General features: G+C 34.7%; 1 protein-coding gene across 2 annotated transcripts in view; it reads left to right on the top strand.

The window, feature by feature from the left end:
- The window catches only part of HOOK3 (hook microtubule tethering protein 3), an 87,301-nt gene that overhangs the window by 55,626 nt on the left and 11,628 nt on the right, over positions 1-20,047 (top strand). For both annotated transcript variants that reach the window (XM_054565936.1, XM_054565935.1), the window contains 8 exons: positions 1,216-1,285; positions 4,804-4,944; positions 7,062-7,149; positions 11,004-11,038; positions 15,009-15,091; positions 16,062-16,162; positions 18,645-18,749; positions 18,910-18,981. In XM_054565936.1, coding sequence (XP_054421911.1) covers positions 1,216-1,285; positions 4,804-4,944; positions 7,062-7,149; positions 11,004-11,038; positions 15,009-15,091; positions 16,062-16,162; positions 18,645-18,749; positions 18,910-18,981 — 695 coding nt within the window. The remainder of the gene's footprint in view (positions 1-1,215; positions 1,286-4,803; positions 4,945-7,061; positions 7,150-11,003; positions 11,039-15,008; positions 15,092-16,061; positions 16,163-18,644; positions 18,750-18,909; positions 18,982-20,047) is intronic.

Genomic DNA, 20,047 nt, shown 5'->3' with positions numbered 1-20,047 from the left:
TTTAAAAGAACACATAGAGGAAAACCATCGTGACACAGGATTTGGCAGTGATTCCTTGGAATGTTAATTTTGATGAAGCCCAATTTATCTGTTTTTCTTTTGTTGCCTATGCTTTTGGCAACAAAAGAAAAAAACATAAATTGGGTTTCATCAAAATTAAAAACATTAGCACATCAAAGGACACTATCAACAGAGTGAAAGTCAACCCAGAAAATGGAAGAAATATTTGCAAATCATGTATCTACTAAGTAATTGATTACCAGAATATCTAAAGAGCTTCTACAGTCACAACAAAGCAACTCAGCTTACAAGTGGGCATAGGTATTGAATAGACATTTCTTCAGAGATACACAAATGTCCAATAAGCACATGAAAAGATGCTGAATATCAGTAGTCATTAGAAAAATGCAAATCAAACCCCAGTGAGGTACTATTTTACATTTACTTGGTTGGCTGTTACCAAAAAGGAAAATAACAAGTGTTGGGGAGGATGTGGAGAAATTGGAAACCTCTTGCATTGCTGATGGTAATAACCATATGACGTAGCAGTTCCATTTCTAAGTATATATGTACCCAAAAGAATTCAAAGCAAGGACTCAACCAGATACTGGTATGCCAATATTCATAGTGGCATTATTCACAGTCGCCAAAAGATAGAAACAATCCATGTGTTCATCAGCAGATGAATGGATAAAGAAAATGTGGCGTACACAAACAATGGAATATTATTCAGCTATAAAAAGGAATGGCGTTCTGATCAATGCTACATAGATGAATTTTTAGAACACCATGTTAAGTGAAATAAGCCAGACACAAAGGGACAAATATTGGCATGATTTCACTTTATGAGGTATCTAGAATGTGCAACTTCATTGATGCAGAAAGTAGAAGTGAACGAGGCGGGTAAAGGAGAAAGGAATGGGGAGTTATTGCTTAATGGTTACAAATTTATGTTTTGGGTGATGAGTTTTGGAAATAGACAGCAGTGACGGTTCCACAGCATAGTGAATGTACTTACTGTCATTCAGCTGTACACCTGGAAATTGTTAACAATGACATATTAATAATTTAAGACAACTGTGACATGATCTTTTACTTGACTAAAACAAAGAACTTAGCTGTCAAAATTAATTCTCAAAGTAGGATTTCATATAGAAACTAAAGGAACTTAGTTGTGCTTCCTCTTACCCTTGCATTCGTGTTTACATACTCTAGGGTTAATGCCTCTGGAAAGTCAGGAGTCTTCAGATAGTCTGGCAGCAGAGATTGTCACACCTGAAATCAGGTAAGGAGATCATAAAGTTCGCAATCACACTCCACTGTATTTCTGGAAAAAACTGACTCTTCCACAATACCAAGAGGATCATTTCCTTATTTTTTATTACTAACACTTTCAGCATGAACTCAATAATAAATGTCCATGATTTTTGATTTTCTTATTTTAGTAAGACAATGTTTCACTTATACACACAAACTGATAGCTCTCTGCTGGGTACCTTTAGCAAACATTTAGCAATAAAACCACTTGACCCAAAAACAAAGGTTATGTGTAGCCATCAACCCACAAAATAATTATCACTAAGATTGATCTTTTCATGATGTAGAATGGCCTGGGAAAAATACAATGCAATAGACAGGAGGAAGTATCTCCCCATCTCTATGACTCTTCCCTTGATAGTACCTTAACATTTTTATTTAGTCATAACATTTTTAAAATTCCATTTATTTCAAAATGTACCTGGCTTTATATATAAGAATGAAAGATTGGTGGGGAGGCACCAAATGTCCAGGAGAAGGAAAATGCTGAATCTCAATATTGCTTTTACCTTCTATGAACTTATTTGCCCCTTTTTAAATTGACATTGGCCTTGATTCTTTATAATTTCCTTGGGGTAATTAAATAATATTTAATTATTTAATATGTTCAAGAGTTTTATAAATAGGCATTCAAATACTTGTTGAGTAGATGAAGACACTTAATTGATTATCGTTGGCATTTATTTAAGACAAAGGGAGTATAATGCAACTATACTAGGGTAAATAGCAACTATCCTAGGGTATTTGGTATTTACCCTTAAATAGCAAATATCTGGAAGCATTTTGTAGACCTTTGTCTTTTCTGCCATATGATATGGTACTTTTTATTGGACCAATAAAATTTGTTGAATAAATGAACACTTATTTTATGAATATTCATAAATAAGTTGTTATATCCAAAAAAATCTTTAAGGAAGCTTATAGGTATTGCAGTTGTATTTTGAAACTGATGAAAAGAACAGTGATAAAGACTCAACAAATAAAATGGCTCTTTTAAGTATAACTCAATATAAATTAAAACATACTCTGTGTCTAGAAGAGCTATCAAGATAATGATATGGTAAAGGGGAAGAAAATTTGGAACAAATGGTATAGACTCTGGGCTAATAGGTTTAATATATAATGAAGTGTACCTATCAAATATGCAAAAACTATTATAAGTGATAATTTTCACTCACATTAGGGTGTGGAGAAATTGGAAACTCAAACGAGGAGTAACTGTGAAGTGGTACAACTTTTTAAAAGTTAATTCTTTAATAATTGAGATATAATTGACATATTAGCTATATTAGTTTTAGATACACAACACAATGGTGTGATATATGTGTCTGTCCGGAAAAAGTCCAGCCATTGTTAATATAATGAGAACCTGGCAGCCAAGGAGAGTGGACTGGAATGTACATGCATGAACACTGATGACCTCACTGTGCTTATCAGTGGGGGTGGTAGAGGCCCACCCACAAGTGAGCATGTGTACTGTGTGGCCATCGCATTCAAAATGACAGAGCGAGTAAAGCAATGAATCCGCATCAAATTTTGCATTAAGCTTGAACATTCCTCCATGAAAACTATTCTGGTGATTCAGAAGGCCGCAGTTACGGGCAGCTGGTGATTGGCAGCTTCATTACGACAACGCTCCTGCTCAGGCATCACATCCCATCCAGTTTTTTTGTGAAACATCAAATCACCCAGGTGACTCAGTCCCCTCACAGCACAGCTTTGGTGCCCTGGTGACTTCTGGCTTTTCCCAAAACTAAAATCACCTTTGAAAGGGAAGGGATTTCAGACCATCTGTGAGATTCAGGAAACTACGAGGGGGCAGCTAATGGTGATTGGGAGAACTGTGTAAGGTGCCAAGGTGCCTCTTTTAAAGGGTGCTGAGGCGTCCTTGTCCTATGTACAATGTTTCTTATATCGCGTATCTTCTTCAATAGATGTTTCTATTTTTCATACTACATGGCTGGATACCTTCTAGACAGGCCTCCTATGTTGTGAAATAATTGCCACAAGTAGTTTAATTAAGATCCATCACCACACATAGTTACAACCATTTTTCTTGTGCTGGTACCACTTTTTTTTTTTTAGCATTTTGAAAAAAACGTTTATATTGTCTAAATGTGCCTATCTTTTGACCCAAAAATTACTTATCTGGGAAATAACCAAAGATATACACAAAAGTATATTTATATAACTGATTATTATTAGCATGTTAAATCTCCAAATTGGGAACAATCTAAATGCCCAATAATTGGGTATTGATTAAATAAATAAAAGCTCATATATGCATTTTAACATTTCAATTAAAACGTTGAAGTATTATATTTATTGATTTGGAAAGACTGAAAATTTAAGGGTAAATAGCAAATATCAATGTAACATGTACTTTGTGATCCATTTTTTAAGATTGTTTTCATGTGTGTACATATGCATAGAATTAGAAGGCTGTATTTCAGCGGTAATAACTTTGCACCACAGGGTTATGGAGGGTTTCTCTTTTCTTCTCGTTTGTCCCTTTCCCCCTGCAATGAACATGTTTTACTTGTCATTGAAAAATATGTTAAAGTCATTGTTGTCCTTACATAAAATATATCAAGTTCTACATAATTGCTTGAGTTGGGCCACAAATTTGACTTTCATTTTTTCAAGAGCAAAAGTAAAATTGCTTTAAAAGATTTATGGTGTTTACAAAATAAGAGCAGACTGTTGCATGTATGTGTTTATTTTATTTTTGTGTTTTCTTTTTCCATGAAAAGCACAGCTTTTCATAGTATCTGGTGTAAGTATCATCATAGGGCCCTCAAAAGAGGACCCTGTGGAAACTAAATCATGAATTATATTTTCAAGAAGTACATCTTCTGTTTTATCTCCATATGGATTAGTATTCAGTTATATCATTCCTGCAGTAAATGTAGCGGCAAATTTTATGTGCTCTTTCTTTTAACTCCTCTCAGTGGAAGTTTATCCCTCAAAGGCATAACACAAGGAACCCAAAATAACACAGTCCAATAACTTGGCTCTGATAATCTGGTTTGTTACAAAAAATATGATGTTACATATCTATAGGAATGGGTGGACTGCTTATGTTGAAGGCATTCTTCCTTGGATATTGTATCTTGCCACCAAATGATTAGTAATTTACGAGTCTGAGATTAGAGGTCATGTTTTTTGATGAAAACAGAAAAACAAGCATATAAATGCATTCATAGCTTAAATATATAAATCAGAAAGGAAATAGGCTTTTGAAATCTCTTTTATTACAAATCAAGATATTTAGAGAGTTATCTTCAGATTATCCATTCTAAAAAAGAAAGTATTTAAGACCTGAAATGTAATGCCTTAGCCAGTTACAACAGGAGCTGCATTCTTTGCAGGTACTTTGTTTTTAATTTCTGTTCTATGAATTAAATATGTAACTATGCATAGCAGGATTTACATAACTATATTGTATTAATGTACCAGATAATAGTTTTTCTCTTGCTCATTTAGGGAGAAACTTATTCGCCTTCAGCATGAAAATAAGATGTTAAAACTTAACCAAGAAGGTTCAGACAATGAAAAAATTGCCTTATTGCAGAGCCTTCTGGATGACGCAAATCTACGCAAGAATGAACTGGAGACAGAGAATAGGTAGGAATGTATATAGGCAGCTGCATTTAGCCACGAGTTTTCTCTACTTGTTTTGATTTTGATTTCCTTAAACAAAGACATGAATTGTATTTTGAGAAGTGATAATGTGTTATTCCATTTCCTTTTAAGAGCACTTTAACCCATTTTTGTTTATGGGCAGGCTTGCCAAAAGTATAGTGCCTCTTTGTTATAATATTCCCCTCTTTATTTCTTCAAGCAAAATGCTACCAAAGCCCGACCATTTTCTCTTTCTAACCATGAATTAAAGCTACTTCAAACTGTAACACTTTTATCATTATGTTTCTTCATTCCCTGTTACCGGGATTTCGAGTTACTTTCAAGTCTTCCCAAAGAATATCTTGGTGTGGACTAATTGATTATGTTTTATGACATTTACAATGGCCTCCACCTAATAGGCCTGCAATATTTATTGACTAAGTTACTTAAAAAATGGCTAGAATGGATAGTTGAAATAGTCTTATAGTCTGATATATATTTTCATTTTGCTTTCTGAAAAGGTAAGACAAAGTTACCAGTAGTAATGTATTTATGTACCCTTTTTCATAGTGAATATGGATTGTCAGATAATTCTTTCACTATTGAAAACCACTTAGATATCATATTTCCTTTTTCTATTCCCACTAATTATACGACTTAGATTTATGATCAGAATTTCTTGTAACTTCTTGAGTAAAAAAAAATCTTTTTAAACTGTGTTTGAATTCTAAGTATTCATTGCCCTGTTTTGTTCTTAATTTGGGGCAGTCCTTTATCACTACCATTTCACTAAATTATTTCTTGCTGAAATGACCAATAATCTCTTAAATGGCCAAGACTATCCTGTTTTCCTCCTCTCTCTGCTAGATTCATTGTTGTTAATCATTTCCTCCTTCCTCAGACTTTTGTCTTTTTTAAGCTTCAGTAATACCCCTCCCTGTCTTTTGTTTCTTCTGGCTCTCCTGCTCTTCTCCAGGGTGAGGTTCCTCTTTCTACCCTGCGCTTGGTGATCTGCCATGGACTACCTTTCTCCTCTTCCACTTTCTTTACATTCTTCCCAGTCAATATTCTAAGTGTCATTTTTTATTTCCTGTATTCTTTTGCCTTCCCAATATGTTTTTCTCCTCTATTTCCTTCTGTTTCAGGCATATTTCGTGATTGTAATAGCCTCCTCCAGGCCTTCATGCCTGCTCTTTGACCTTTTTTCATACATCTTCCACTCTCATACCAATATGATCTTTCTAAAATATCATCTGATCATGTTTCTTCTTGCAATCCTCAACATTACCCAAGACCTAGGGAATCAAACTGGTCTACTGAATTTTGCATCATAGCGACCGGGAGAATTTATGAAGATCGAGCTTCAGAATCAGCATCATTAAAGACTGGCTGGGTTATTCCAGTTCCAGCCAAATTTTAGGCCAGATTATAGGATAAATTCCAAATACTTTTGCATTTTATACAAGGTTGCACCCAACCACTCGTTTTCTCCTCTGCTTTCTTCTTCAGCCATTTTTACTCCTTGTACCTTCTTCAGCCAGGCCATTGCTGACCTTACTGTACCCTCTCATTTTTCTGTGTACTTTGGACATATTCAGTTCTGCCTCGAATCCCATTTTTGTACCTTCTACCACATATTATTTTTGTTTCCGTTTAAGTCAACCCTATCCTAATTCCTCTACATAGGTAGGTACAGTTCTTGCTGCTTTGAGCAGTCCTCATTCTTTTTTATACATCTGTGCATTCTGTTGGTGTATTTATCTTGTATTTTATTTACTTATGTTTTGATTGCCTACTAAATTCCTTGAGTGCAAAGATCTTTTTATACTAGCACTGAGCATAGTGCCTGACACATAGTTTGAATAAACATATGTCAAAGTGAATTTCAGATAAATAGATAAGCATAGTTACATCAGTTCAATAGAACGTATCCACAAAAAACACTATGTTGTAAATCATCATAGAAATTATCATTCACTGTGAAAATAATAAAAAAAGTGAACTACTACTATAACCTTAGGCTCTGTTTTACTAATACTCTCTCTCTCTAACCAATATAACAACCTAAGGAAAACAACATAAGTCAGAATTTGGGAAATTAGTGTACATTTGATTTCTAGGCTGGTGAATCAAAGACTTCTGGAAGTACAGTCACAAGTTGAAGAATTGCAGAAATCTTTACAGGATCAAGGATCAAAAGCAGAAGATGTAAGTTTTAATTTGTATCAGCCATAGTTCACAGTTTCACAATGTTAACAAAACCTATTAATTTTTGGTGTTTTAATTGATATTCTCTATCAAAATAATTTATAATTGTATTGGTTGTAGAAAAGAAAGTGTTTTCCTTTTACTAGCATTCCTTGTTAAAAGAGCCAGATGGTACTTTTATCTCTTTCAGATGTACTCTGCTAGGAATTAGAAGTTCATTGTAGTTATCACCTAAGGAATTCATTGAGCTTTATGTTTTACAAGTGCTCAACTCAGTATTCAAAGTATAGGGTTTTCCCTGTGGTCCAAAAAAAAAAAATTCCTGGTAGAAAGCATGTTCAAGTAAAAATTTTTGATGTGAAATTGATATATAAGAAAAATGTCATCCCTAGACTCACATTATCTCTAAATTCTGAATCCCTCTTGCTGCCCCTAATACACACTCAAATATACGGTCACTGGCCTTTTGAAATATTTCCTTAGCACTCGGCGCATGTGGCATAGCCCTGCCTGCTCGACTGGCACGCTCAAATCTAGAATGCAGTAAATGTGTGAAACTCGCGACTAGGTCTTTCTTCACCTCCTCCTGCTCACTGTCTGTCACAGTGCTTATGTAGCATATAGTGGTCAGTCAATGCAAATGATGAAAGTGCCAATGAATCCTATTTTGCCAGTTCTTTATATTTAATAAGCAGTATACAATAGAGTTGCGACTCTAAAGTGCTCGAAAATAATGTAAAGAATGAGGAAACCCTAAATTTTAGTGATCAATTTTTGCTCTCGTCCATTGGGTTTTGGTTTGTTTGGACTTTGTGTCCTGTTGCCAGTGTAATTTGCTCTGTAAACTCTGGCTTTTGAATATAATAAGCTGATTTGGTTGTTCCCATGGACAGAGTCATTTTGGGAATCAGTGTCAACACTAGAGAGATCGCATTTTATCAGCTTTATTAACATAAGAAGATATAAGGACAAGAGGAATCAAAAGAAGGAGAGTTAAACTAGTATAGGACTTAAAACCTGAGAATATTAGATATAAAAAGCTCATCAGGGACCTAATTTTAGGAGTTTCATTAGATTCATGAGCTTATTTTGGCATGCTCTTCTTTGCAGTTGGTTTTGGTTCAATCTTAATTAACGTGTTGGTAGTTCTTAGATTCCCAGGTTGATTTCACTTCCTAAAATTGTCAAGAACACTTAAACTGCCTATTTATTCCCTATTAAAATGGAACTAGTTTGAAATGTCATGGTTTACTTTTAAAACATGCTTTTATCCAGAATACCAAATCATGACGAGATGAGGCAAAACCCCCATTTGTGTAGGAAAATAGTAATAAACCTAAAAGAGGACCTTGAGATGAGCTGAAATGGCTAACATTTCTTAGCTCAGTGAAATCTCTAGGTCTCTCACACTGAGGTAAATGTAAACTTAATTTTGGCCTTTGAAAGTTTGACTTTTTTTTTGTTGATTTGTTGTGGTAGAGAGAGGAGGGCCCATGGGATGTAGGAAGTAAAAATGGTGAAACATCAGCATCAGCTCAGCCGTAGAGCTGTGGCAGTAACCTTCGCATGTGATGCTCTTACATTAAAATATACCTCAAGAATTTTATCCTGTAAAAAGTAGTTTTGCATAGCCTGGTTAAGTATTACTGTGGTAATCAAATCTAATTACATATGCTGTTTGCCATTACTTTAAGAGAACATATTTCAGAAGTGAAATGCAAGTCCTGTAAAGTACTATTTGCACAAATTAGTCTGTTTATTTGACTGTCCAGATGCTCATGAGATGTCTTGCTCTAAATTCTTAGAAATTCTCTCAGATCTCTTTTCTGCATATAGAAAGTATTCAGTTAGAAACTTTCCCTATTCTGATTATATGCCTCAAAATGGTTTAGAGAAATAGTGTGGTACAAGATATGTGTCTCTTTCCCTCAGCATACTTTTGATGTTTTTATATTCTCTCTCTCAGTAACCCACAGTGTTGCATATCAGGAATATGTAATACATAGAACAGCCTGCCAAACGGAATCGGTCCCCTCTGAAGACCAACATAATTTCTACTTATTTCTGTTACCCAAAGCACAGTCCTTTCAGTAGCCTTAAGTTAGAGTAGGATGGCTTGCACATTTTTATTATTATTTTTATGTCATTTATTTTTAGCATGGAAGCAGAAAAGCATTGTTATATCCAGTCACATGGATAATTTGAGCTAGCCACAGTGTATAAAACTCCAGAGAACAAGACAGGATGAGGAGACCATAGAAGAAAGAAAAATGTACATTTTTGAAAAAAATGCATATCTTTTACTTCTGTTCATGAATTACTAAATCGTTCCTTCTATTGGCTGCTGTGTTTGCTTCATACTAATATGTCCTCTCTGTCTCTTGGCATGGTTTCTGCTCAAGGCTATAGTAAGTATGGCTTCCTATTCATTTCTATATATTGAGCAATTTAATTATTTATGTATTATCTGCCATCATAGTTGATGGTATTAAAATTTTTAATTACAGGAGTTTTATGCAGAACGAACATACCAATATAACTTGCCTTATAGGTTTATGCGCTTTCTGGTTAAGATGCTTAAAGGATATCTGCTACTTGAAAACTACTGAATGTCTCTCCAGTCTCACCTCTTCAACTATAAAATGGGCTAATATTACTCAGTGTTGTGAGGTTAACATGAGACAATGTATATGACATGCTTTAGCGCAGTGCTTGGCATATTAACCATTCATTTAATCATTACTTTATTATGTATTATCACTGAGTTAAAATTAATTTTGCAGAGCCTAATCAAAACATAAGTGCAAAATTAAAGTTAAGGTATTTATAAAATATTTTCATTTTACCCTGTGTACTAACGAAGGAACAAGCCTAATTGAAGTTAATAGGGTTATCATCTTTTCTTTTATATTTGGGGGAAGCAGTGATTGAGGTTTTTGTGTTCCACTGAGCTACCTGTAGTTAACACCCTGTGCAAAGAAATGGACTTGAAATATTCCAGATCTTTGTTAGAATGGACTTGAACAAAAATAGTTATGGTAACCATTATCAAATAAGGTGACTGAAAATTAAAGAACTTAGTATGTGGGGTTTTTCCTCCTCATCACTGCTATTGATTGATCAAATGTTTTGTTTAATAAGCCTATTAATTGGGTTTGACTGAATTAATTATATAACCATTTATCTCAAAATGGAATGTTTTATGGAATTCACTAGTTATATGTACCGTACAAGTATTGAATTTAGATATGTAACCTAGTGATCCAATATAGATGCCACTATATTCTTTATGATTATTTTTAGGTCAATTCTGATCTGCTTTTTTAGGAGACTTTTTTTAATACCCAGTCAAAGCTGCATTCTCTAGCATATGAAATTCTGTGTAGATAATCCTTCATGTTCCCATACCATCATATAAATTATTTATAACCTGTGCATATTTGTAAATCATTGATTAAGTCATAAATACTTATGGAAATTGATTCCAGACTTTATCATGATGCAAGGAAAACAATGTAAAAAGTATCATATGGAGAGTCTGTTATTATTAGCATTCTACCTGCCTCCAGAGTCCAGGAATGTTATGTATATACATAAGTGGCTTTTTTATTCATTTCCCTATCAGTAGAGAATTCAGATATGCCATTTCTGGGTATTTTATACTGATTGCTGTCACTTACAGGCTGCCCTTATCAAAGTGAAATAAATTTGGGTATATTGGGTGCTTTGAGTTCTTTGACCAGAGAAATTACTGAGGGCTCACTCAGAATTAGTTACTGTTAAGCTCTTTATTTTTACAAAATAATTGTTAGTAGTAAAAATGTTAATAAATTATTTTTATTTTCTATTTTCAGTCAGTTCTTCTAAAAAAGAAACTTGAAGAACATCTGTAAGTATAAAAGCAATTGAGGTTCATTCTTATGTTATTTGGTGAAATGTGTTTTATGTTAAGTGGTTACAGAGTATTCAGACAGCGGCTTGGGCGTCCCTTGAAGACATAGAACATTATAAGACATATGTTAATAGTGTTTAAAGGGCCATCTCCACCCAAGATCCTCAGATCAAAACAATGACTGCTTTAGAAGTGTTTTCAAATGAGATTAGTGGGTTTTAATAACTTCACAGTAGCACTTACAACCATAGTTAAGAGTGTCAGACACTCTAGATCAGGAGGCAGAAACTTTTTTTGTAAAGGGCCAAAGAATAGTTATTTTAGATTTTACAAAATGTGTTCTTTGTCACAGTCACTTAGCTCTGTAGTTGTAGCTTGAAGGCAGCCTTAGATAGTGTGTAAACTAATGTTGTTACTCTGTTCCAGTAAAACTTTGTGCAAGGAAACAGGCAGCAGGCTCAATTTGGCCTGCAGGTTGTAATTTGTCTACTCTGGAGTATGGCCATCTGAATCTTGCTTAAGTAAAATTTCTTTTTTTTCCCCTCACTGGAGGACATGCTTACTGATTTTTAGAGGGATGGGGCATGGAGGGAAGAGAGAGAAACATTGATTGGTTGCTTTTCGCATGTGCGCAGACCAGGGACCGAACCCACAACCTAGGGATGTGCTTTGACCAGGAATCGAACCCACAACCTTTTGGTTTATGGGACTTTTGTGTTTCATAAAAAGTGTTATAAAGTTTATCAGTAGCAGATTATTAAATTGCATTAAATTGCAGCCATATCTAAACATGACTTTTTAATCTAAATGATGGAATAAATTTCAAAATATTATGTTTGTTTTCTCATGAAGAAGAAATCTTCATTTGTCTTTTATCTTTAGCTGAGGTTGACAGTGTTAGGAATGAAATGCTAACTGTTATAATGTTACACTATAGTAAACCAGGTATACAGTAGATAATTTTGACTTGTTCTACTGAGGCAGTTTACCTCATGCAATTTTTTTTTCCTTTTTTTTTTTTTAAATGTGGGGAAGGTGAGATACTCCTTGCAACTAACACTTGCTGGCAAGTCTAACAATGGGCAGATTTTTAATGTATTAGAGCAGAAAATGTTACCTCCCAGCTATTGTGAGGTTATCTAGAATCAAGATTTAGTACTGAATTCTGTCCTTTCTTCATTTCCTGTGCCTTTATTGGAAAGAACAGAATACCTATTGTTTTTCATAAACCTATGATCTGACTTTTTTTGGGTCAGTCATTGGCATTGTAAAAATCATTATCAAAAAGAATTTATTAGAAATGAGGCCTGTATTCATTTCCTGTGGTTGTTATAATGTAACTACCACAAACTGGGTGGCTAAAAACAATAGAATTTTATTCTTTTAACAGCAGTCTGAAATCAGGGTGCCGACAGGGTGGGTTCATTCTGTAAGTTCTAAGGGGGACTCTGTTGCAGGCCCCTCTCCTGGCTTCTGCCCGCTGCCAGCGGTCCTTGGCGTCCCTTGGCTCGCAGCTCCTCACTCCAGCCTCTACCCTCATTTTCATATGGCAGTCTTCTCTCTGGGTGGCTCTGTGTCCTTATGGCTCTCAAGGGTACCAGTCATTGGATTGAGGGTCCACCTTGATGCAGTATGACTTCATTTTAACTAATGTTTGCAAAGACCCTGTTTCCAAATGCCACATTCATAGTTACCAAGGATTAGGACGTCACCATGTCTTCAGGGAAGTCGCAGGGCCCATAGACATCTTAAAAGATAGTCTTACACAAACCTAAAATGACGATGGAGACCCTTTTACACACACCAAATTGGTAAAATTTTAGAATCTGACATACTGAGTATTGCCAAAGATGCTGAGCAACGGTAATTCCCATCCACTGCTGGTAAGAGTGTATAGGAGTTTATTTAGTAAAGTTGGACAAGTACCTATTCTCTGACCCATCAGTTCCACTCCCCTATATATACCCAGATCAGCAATTTTTAACCTTTCTCATCTCATGGCACACATAAACCAATTAATAAGGTTCTGTGGCACACCAAAAAATACATTTCTTGCTGATCTGACAAAAAATCAGTATAATTTTGATTCATTTAAAAAAAAATAATGATGGTAGTTATCTACCTTTTTGCTCCAAAGTGACTTTTTAAAGGTGCCCATACTTGTATATAAGGATTTCTGGTACCAAGAACTGACCAATCAGACACAACCTTATTATGCATCCTATCCAGTAAGATGCAGCTCTGTGATATGATTGACAGTTATTGTTGTATTGGCCATTGTCATTGTTATATTTGACAGTCTAAGGGAAAAGAGGTCAGTGCCCCCGACTAAATAGTCAGATATTGCATGTTTTAAAAATTCTTGCAGCCACAGGTAAAAAACCATTGCCCTAGATTCCTAGTGATGCTATGGTTCATATGTAGCAGGAGACATGTACAGGAAAGTATGGAAGAATGTTGTTTGTAATAACAGAATGTAGAAACAATACAGATACTTCGAATTGTAAAATGATTGATAGAATGAGGTATATGCAAACAACACAATACAGTGGTAGAAATGGGTAAACTCGGAGTAACACAACAACACAGATGTCTCTCAAGAATGTAATGTTAAGTAAAAGATGGATGTCACAGAATAATACATAGAGTATAAGTAAAGTATAAATTAAACATTGGGCAAAATTAAGCAATACATTGTTTAGGAATACAAAGACCTCTCGCAAAAATCATGAGAATGATTGAAATTTTGAATTTTGGTTACCTCTGGGAAGGGGATAGGGACACATGGTTCTGAAATAATTTGTTTCTTAATTCATTTCTTCACTGAGCTTAGTTTTTCTTGTTCTTTATATAAATTTATTTTGTGTGTGCATGTATGTATACTGGATGGAGCAAAAGTAGTTTTATAGTTGCTCATATGGAAAATAATACAATAATGAATAATAGCACAAGAATAAAGTCTGTTTCATGTACTCAACTATACATCTTTTACCCCACCCAGTATGTATGTATGTATGTATATATGTGTATGCCGTACCCTCAAAAAATTGTTGAAAAAGAGGCAGATTTATTACTGTATTATGCATTGAAAAGACTAGAAATAGAGAAAACAAAGTATCCTATTTTATGTTTTTCTGTACTTTGACAGCCTTTTTTTTTTCTCTTTCATATTATAGAATGTCATGCTAAATACTATATAGGGAGAATTACACATATATAAATACCAGGAAGAGACTTCTGGTTAATTTACTTTTTTACATTTGTATCGGAATAGAACTTAAATACAGTATTTACAAATCCTAAGTTCTTAAGTCTGTAAACCCCTTGATTAATGTTTACACACATAGGTAACCTAGAACAACATATAGAATATTTCCAGCAACCCGCCAGGATTTGTTGCTCTTCTTTGTAATTGATTGATTATATCCCCAAAGTAGCCACTGTGCTCATCTCGATCACTTTTCATTAGTTTTGATACTTTCTGAAGTTCGTATAAATGTAATCATTCAGTATTGCCCTATTGTGCATGATTTCTATGTTCAACATTCTCTGGTATCTATCCATGTAGTTACATGGATCATTCTTTTCTATTTGGCATAGTGTTCTTTCTGTTCTTGTCTTTAGGACTTCACCTTTTTGCCATAAGATTTTCATTGTAAACCTCTGCAAAGTTTTACACTTAACTTTTACAATATCCTTATTCCTAGGGATAAAATAAAGATCATTAAGTTCTTTGTACCCTCTTGTGCAAAATAAGTGACTATTGCAAACTCTGAGATTTTGTCTCTATTTTTTAAGTTATTTTAAAAATCTATTAAATTCATATTGGACTAGTCTTTTCATCTTTGTTTCATGGCATTCTGTGTTATGCAGATATATTCCAGAAATAAAAAAACATACATTTTTCATTTGAAGTGGAAAAAGATGCATAATAGTAGTAGACACAGTGTCATATATTTTGTTACAGAGAGAAGCTGCATGAAGCCAATAATGAATTGCAGAAGAAGAGAGCCATTATTGAAGATCTCGAACCAAGATTTAACAACAGCTGTGAGCTTTTCCTACTTAGAATAGTTTTAAATTGGTTAGCCTGGCATGTACCCTAGTGATAAGTTGATATAAAATCGTTTATTTTAGAAATAGGCCCTATTACATGTTCCAGCCATTAAAGGATCTGCTCTATTTATAAAAAGAGTATATAATCATCTTGACAGTATTTCTTAAATTTCTAATTATAGTTGTGTTTTTCCTTAACAGTAGATGTTAATGAATATTTTATGAAATGGGTTATTTTCCTAGTGTAGTTGAATGCTAAGCCTGTGAAACTTTTACTTCTCTTGAAATTTTCACACGGTATGTAGCTTGACTTCATTAATTCTTTTGTGTGGAAGTTGGAGCAAGACACAGACTTTTACATTTTTTTATTGCTATAAAATATGCATAACATAAAAATGACCATTTTAACCATTTTAGGTATACAGTTCAGTGGCATTAAGTATATTCACATTGTTGTGCAATCACAAATAATTACTCAACTGTCTAGTATAGTTGTGCAACTACCATCATCTCCAGAACTTCTTTGTCATCCCAGAATGAAACTCTGTCCCCCCAGCCCCCGTTAACCACTGTTGTACTTTCTGCCTCTGTGAATATGATTGTTTTAGGTATTTCCACTCATATAAGTAGCAGCATTGTCCTTTTGTGTCTGGCTTATTTCACTTAGTATGATGTCTTTCATTTTCACTTAGTATAATGTCTCCATTTTGTAGCATGTATCAGAATGAAGGCTGAATAATATTTGATTGCATGTATATACCACATTGTGTGTATCATCTGTAGATAATTTGTAATTTAAGTATTTTCATACTGGAGTTTTTGTTTATAAGAAAAGCGTTTTATAAAAAGAATTGTGAATTTTATAAAAAAGAATTATAGAAATCAATCTCTCAAAACTATTAACTAGTTGAAATATTTTGAAAGTTACAATCTAAAAAAAAATTTTTTTACTGTCTCATCTCAGCCTTAAAAATTGAAGAATTACAGGAAGCTCTACGGAAGAAAGAAGAGGAAATGAAGCAAATGGAAGAACGATATAAGAAATACTTAGAGAAAGCTAAAAGTGTAAGTATGCATATGTGGGCATCTCACTTCACTTTCTGGTCATGTTTCATTGGCTTCTCAGAATAAAATGCAGCACACTGGCTTCTCATGCAGAGACTCAGAAGAACAAGAAGTACAAAGAAGAAAATGTACCTTTATGTAGGAAATAAGTGGCAGTCACCACCTTAACTACTAATCAAAATTACCTACATTGATTGTAGGACAGCCAACATCTTGTGCCTCCTGATGGAACATCATTGCCAATAATATTTAACCTGAATCTAAACAATCTTCTAGACCTAACTTTCAGTTCCTGGGGAAAATGAGGTTGTTGTGTTAAGTCAAATAACACTTTCAGGAAATCATCAGATAAATACAGTTTGGGATAAAAGCCTATGTTATGAAAAAGAAATAGGCATTAGAGTGTGGGGGAACACAAGAAGCTGCTGGAATGTTTAAAAGCCCAAAGGGATCTAAGGACTAAATGTAATATGTTAATCTTTGGGTCCTGGATTGGGAGAGAGAAATCAAATGTAGAAGTGCAGTAATTGGTGCATCTGTGCTAAAGGAAATGGGTTTTTATTGTTCTGCTGTTTCAAAGTTTTCTATAGGTTTGGTCATTTTTATAGACAGTATTGGGCCAAAAAGCAAAAAGACCTTTCCCAGAAGGCCTCTAGGTGACCTGCTAGAATTCCATCACGTGCCCAGGCATAAACCTTGAGCCACTGGCAGAAGAGGACATGGGTCACAATGACAGGCTTTTAAAGCAGCAGGACCCTCTTTCTAAGTGCGCGTCTGGTCAGCGGCAGAGGGCTAGCCGAACCAAATCGGAGGAAAGGGACAGGGTCAACAGCTGTCAGCAGTGTTTGCTGCGGTAAAATGTATTAATTTTAATCAACAGTGACTGTTTATAATTGATTTGTTTTACATAATTAAAAAGTTTTATATAGTTAAAAGTTACAATAATGGAATATTATTTCATATATTCAAATTTTATTTTATTTTTTGACAAACCCGTCATTATATTTGAAGATATTAACACCCCTCTCTAAGTGAAAGAAAAAAATACAAAAAAATCAGTAAAGATATAAAAGTTTGAAAAACACTATTTACCAACTTGATCTGATTGACATTAAAAGAATTCCACACCCAAAAGTGCAGAATACACATTATGAGAAGTTCAACTGAAAGAGTGCATATGAAATAGTCATCAAGATAGACCATAAAATAGGTCTCAGTTAACTTCAAAAAATTGAAATCTTGAAGTATATTCTATGGCAATGTAAAATCAAGTTAGAAATCAGTAGCAATAAGAAACCTCGAAATATCCAACTATTTGAAAATTAAATAACACACTTATAAATAACATGGAAGCCAAACCTTGGCTGGGTGGTTCAGTTGGTTGGAGCATGATCCAGAGCACCAGAAGGTTAGAAGTTCAGTTTCAGGTCAAGACACATACCTAGGCTGGGGGTTTGATCCCCGGTCAGGGCACTTACTGGATGGAGGCAATTGATCTGTTTGTGTCTCACATAGATGTGTGTCTTTGTCTCTCTCTCCCCTGGCCCCTCCTCTTCTCTCCCCCTCTCCTTTTCTCTATTTCTCACTCTTGTCTTCCTTTCTTTCTAAGATCAATAAACATATCCTTTGGTGCAAATTTAAAAATAATAATTAATTAATAGCATGGAGGTCAAAAAAGAAACACAAGAGGAATTAAAAATATTTCTAATATATAAAAGTATAGTATATAAAAATTTGTGAGATTTAGCTGAAATAGCACTTGGATTAAATTTATTGGGTTTCTTTTGTATTAAAAAAAATTTTTTTTATTGTTTAAATACATTTGTTTCTACTTTCCAACCACCACTTCCCCCTGCCCTACCCACCCCCACCTCCCGCCCTCAATCCTTACCCACTTGGGCTTTGTCCATGGGTCCTTCATACATGTTCCTTGACTTGACCCTTCCCCTTCTTTTCCCCCTTACCCCCTATCTCCCCTCCTTGTTACTGTCAGTTTGTTTTTTCTTTCAGTGTTGCTGGTTGTATTTTTCCTGCTTATTTGTTTTGTTGATTAGGTTCTACTTATAGGTGAGATCATATGGTATTTGTCTTTCACCCCCTGGCTTATTTCACTTAGCATAGTGCTCTCCATTTCCATCCATGCTGTTGCAACATACATTCAAATTTTAAAGTGTCCTTGTAAGATAGCTTTCATTTTTTAAAGATTTATTTATTTTTGGACAGAGGGGAATGGAGGGAGAAAGAGAGGGAGAGAAATATCAATGTGTGGTTGCCTCTTGTACATCCCTATTGGGGACCTGGACTACAACCCAGGCACGTTCCCTGACTGGGAATGGAACCAGCGACCCTTTGGTTCACAGGCTGGCACTCAATCAACTGAGCCGCACCAGCCAGGGCTTACTTTTTTTTAAATAAGTGCTTCCTTAGGTGTTATATTCTCTCAGTCTGAGATTTAAAATTTTTCTTTCATTACTTTTCACAGGTTATCCGTACTTTAGATCCTAAACAGAATCAAGGAGCAGCACCAGAAATACAAGCTCTTAAAAATCAGCTTCAGGAACGGGACCGACAATTCCATTCATTAGAGGTAGTTCACTATACTATACAATAGGATATTTGGTTTTTTGATTGTTTTTCTAGAAGACTTGTTATATGCTATTGTCTCCATTAATTTAGAGAGTTGTAACTATTTTATTGATACTGAATTGTTTTTCATCTTTACACGTTTATATGTGCTTGTTTTTTAGAAAGAATATGAGAAAACAAAGAGTCAAAGAGAGATGGAAGAGAAATATATTGTTAGTGCCTGGTACAATATGGTAAGAAAATAACACTTCAAAACATTGCACAGTTCAGCAAATATGTAATATTTATTGCACACCTTTACTATAGAAGTAATTCTACCAAATGGATCTGAAAGAAATTGCCGTCCTAACACACTAACAAAACCTTAATGCCGACCTGAGAACCGAGAAGCAAATAGGGAACCATCGTACCCATGGTTAGGGCATTGCAAACACGTCATCATCCCTAAAGGATAGAAAAATAAAAGACAGTTTGATTTCTGTCTCTCAGAACCATTTCTTTCTAGGAAAGGGACTTTAATAGTATCTAAATACTGATGTAGCTGCTTTTGTGAGACTATTTCAGTATCTTCGCAGGAATGGTACTTAAACACTGAGTATAGTTTAACTGTCTCATAGGGTTTGAGAAATGTTTATGGTTGTTAGACCCTGAATGACTGAGGTTTTGAAATTGGATTTTTAACACACACACACACACAAACTTTAAAAGTGTTTCAGGGGAACACTTTTCATTGACATTCTGGGCTTCAACCAGAGTTTCTGAGTATGAATAGCTGTGGATTTTGAAGAATACTGTACTTTTTCAATATTTTTTCCTAGACATCTGTCTTCTTTTTCATCTTTGTTCTTTTTCCCAGTAAGACCACTTCTGCCTTTTCAAAGCATTAGTTGCCTGAGAAAGGAAATTATACCGGATTCCTTTCTTCAACCCTCATTGACTCTATAGTTGTGTTACTGGTGGTACCATTGTTTCCATTTTCACACTTACAATTGATACTGTATCTTAAGGGTTAGTGACCATGCCTCATTATTATGTGATTTGATCTTTGCCAAAAATTTATACAATTTCATGACGTGCCCACATTTATATTTGCCTTGGTTAAAACTACATATGTAAGATTTTATTGCAATTTAAAAAAAACAAAAGAAAATCATTGGCTTTAGAATACTATTACTGTTAACAAGTATAGGTTTCTTGAAAATTAAAATTAAAAAATAGAGCCCTAGCTGGGTAGCTGAGTCCGTTAGAGACACATCCTGATGTGCCAAGGCTGAGGGTTTACTCCCTGGTCAGGGCACG

Source organism: Pteronotus mesoamericanus, unplaced genomic scaffold (genome assembly GCF_021234165.1).
Source record: "Pteronotus mesoamericanus isolate MK-2021 breed Mesoamerican mustached bat unplaced genomic scaffold, CSHL_Meso_final contig_169, whole genome shotgun sequence".
NCBI classification, from domain to species: Eukaryota; Metazoa; Chordata; class Mammalia; order Chiroptera; family Mormoopidae; genus Pteronotus; species Pteronotus mesoamericanus.
The sequence above is the reverse complement of the archived record's forward strand: the minus strand, read 5'-3'. Positions and strand labels throughout refer to the sequence as shown.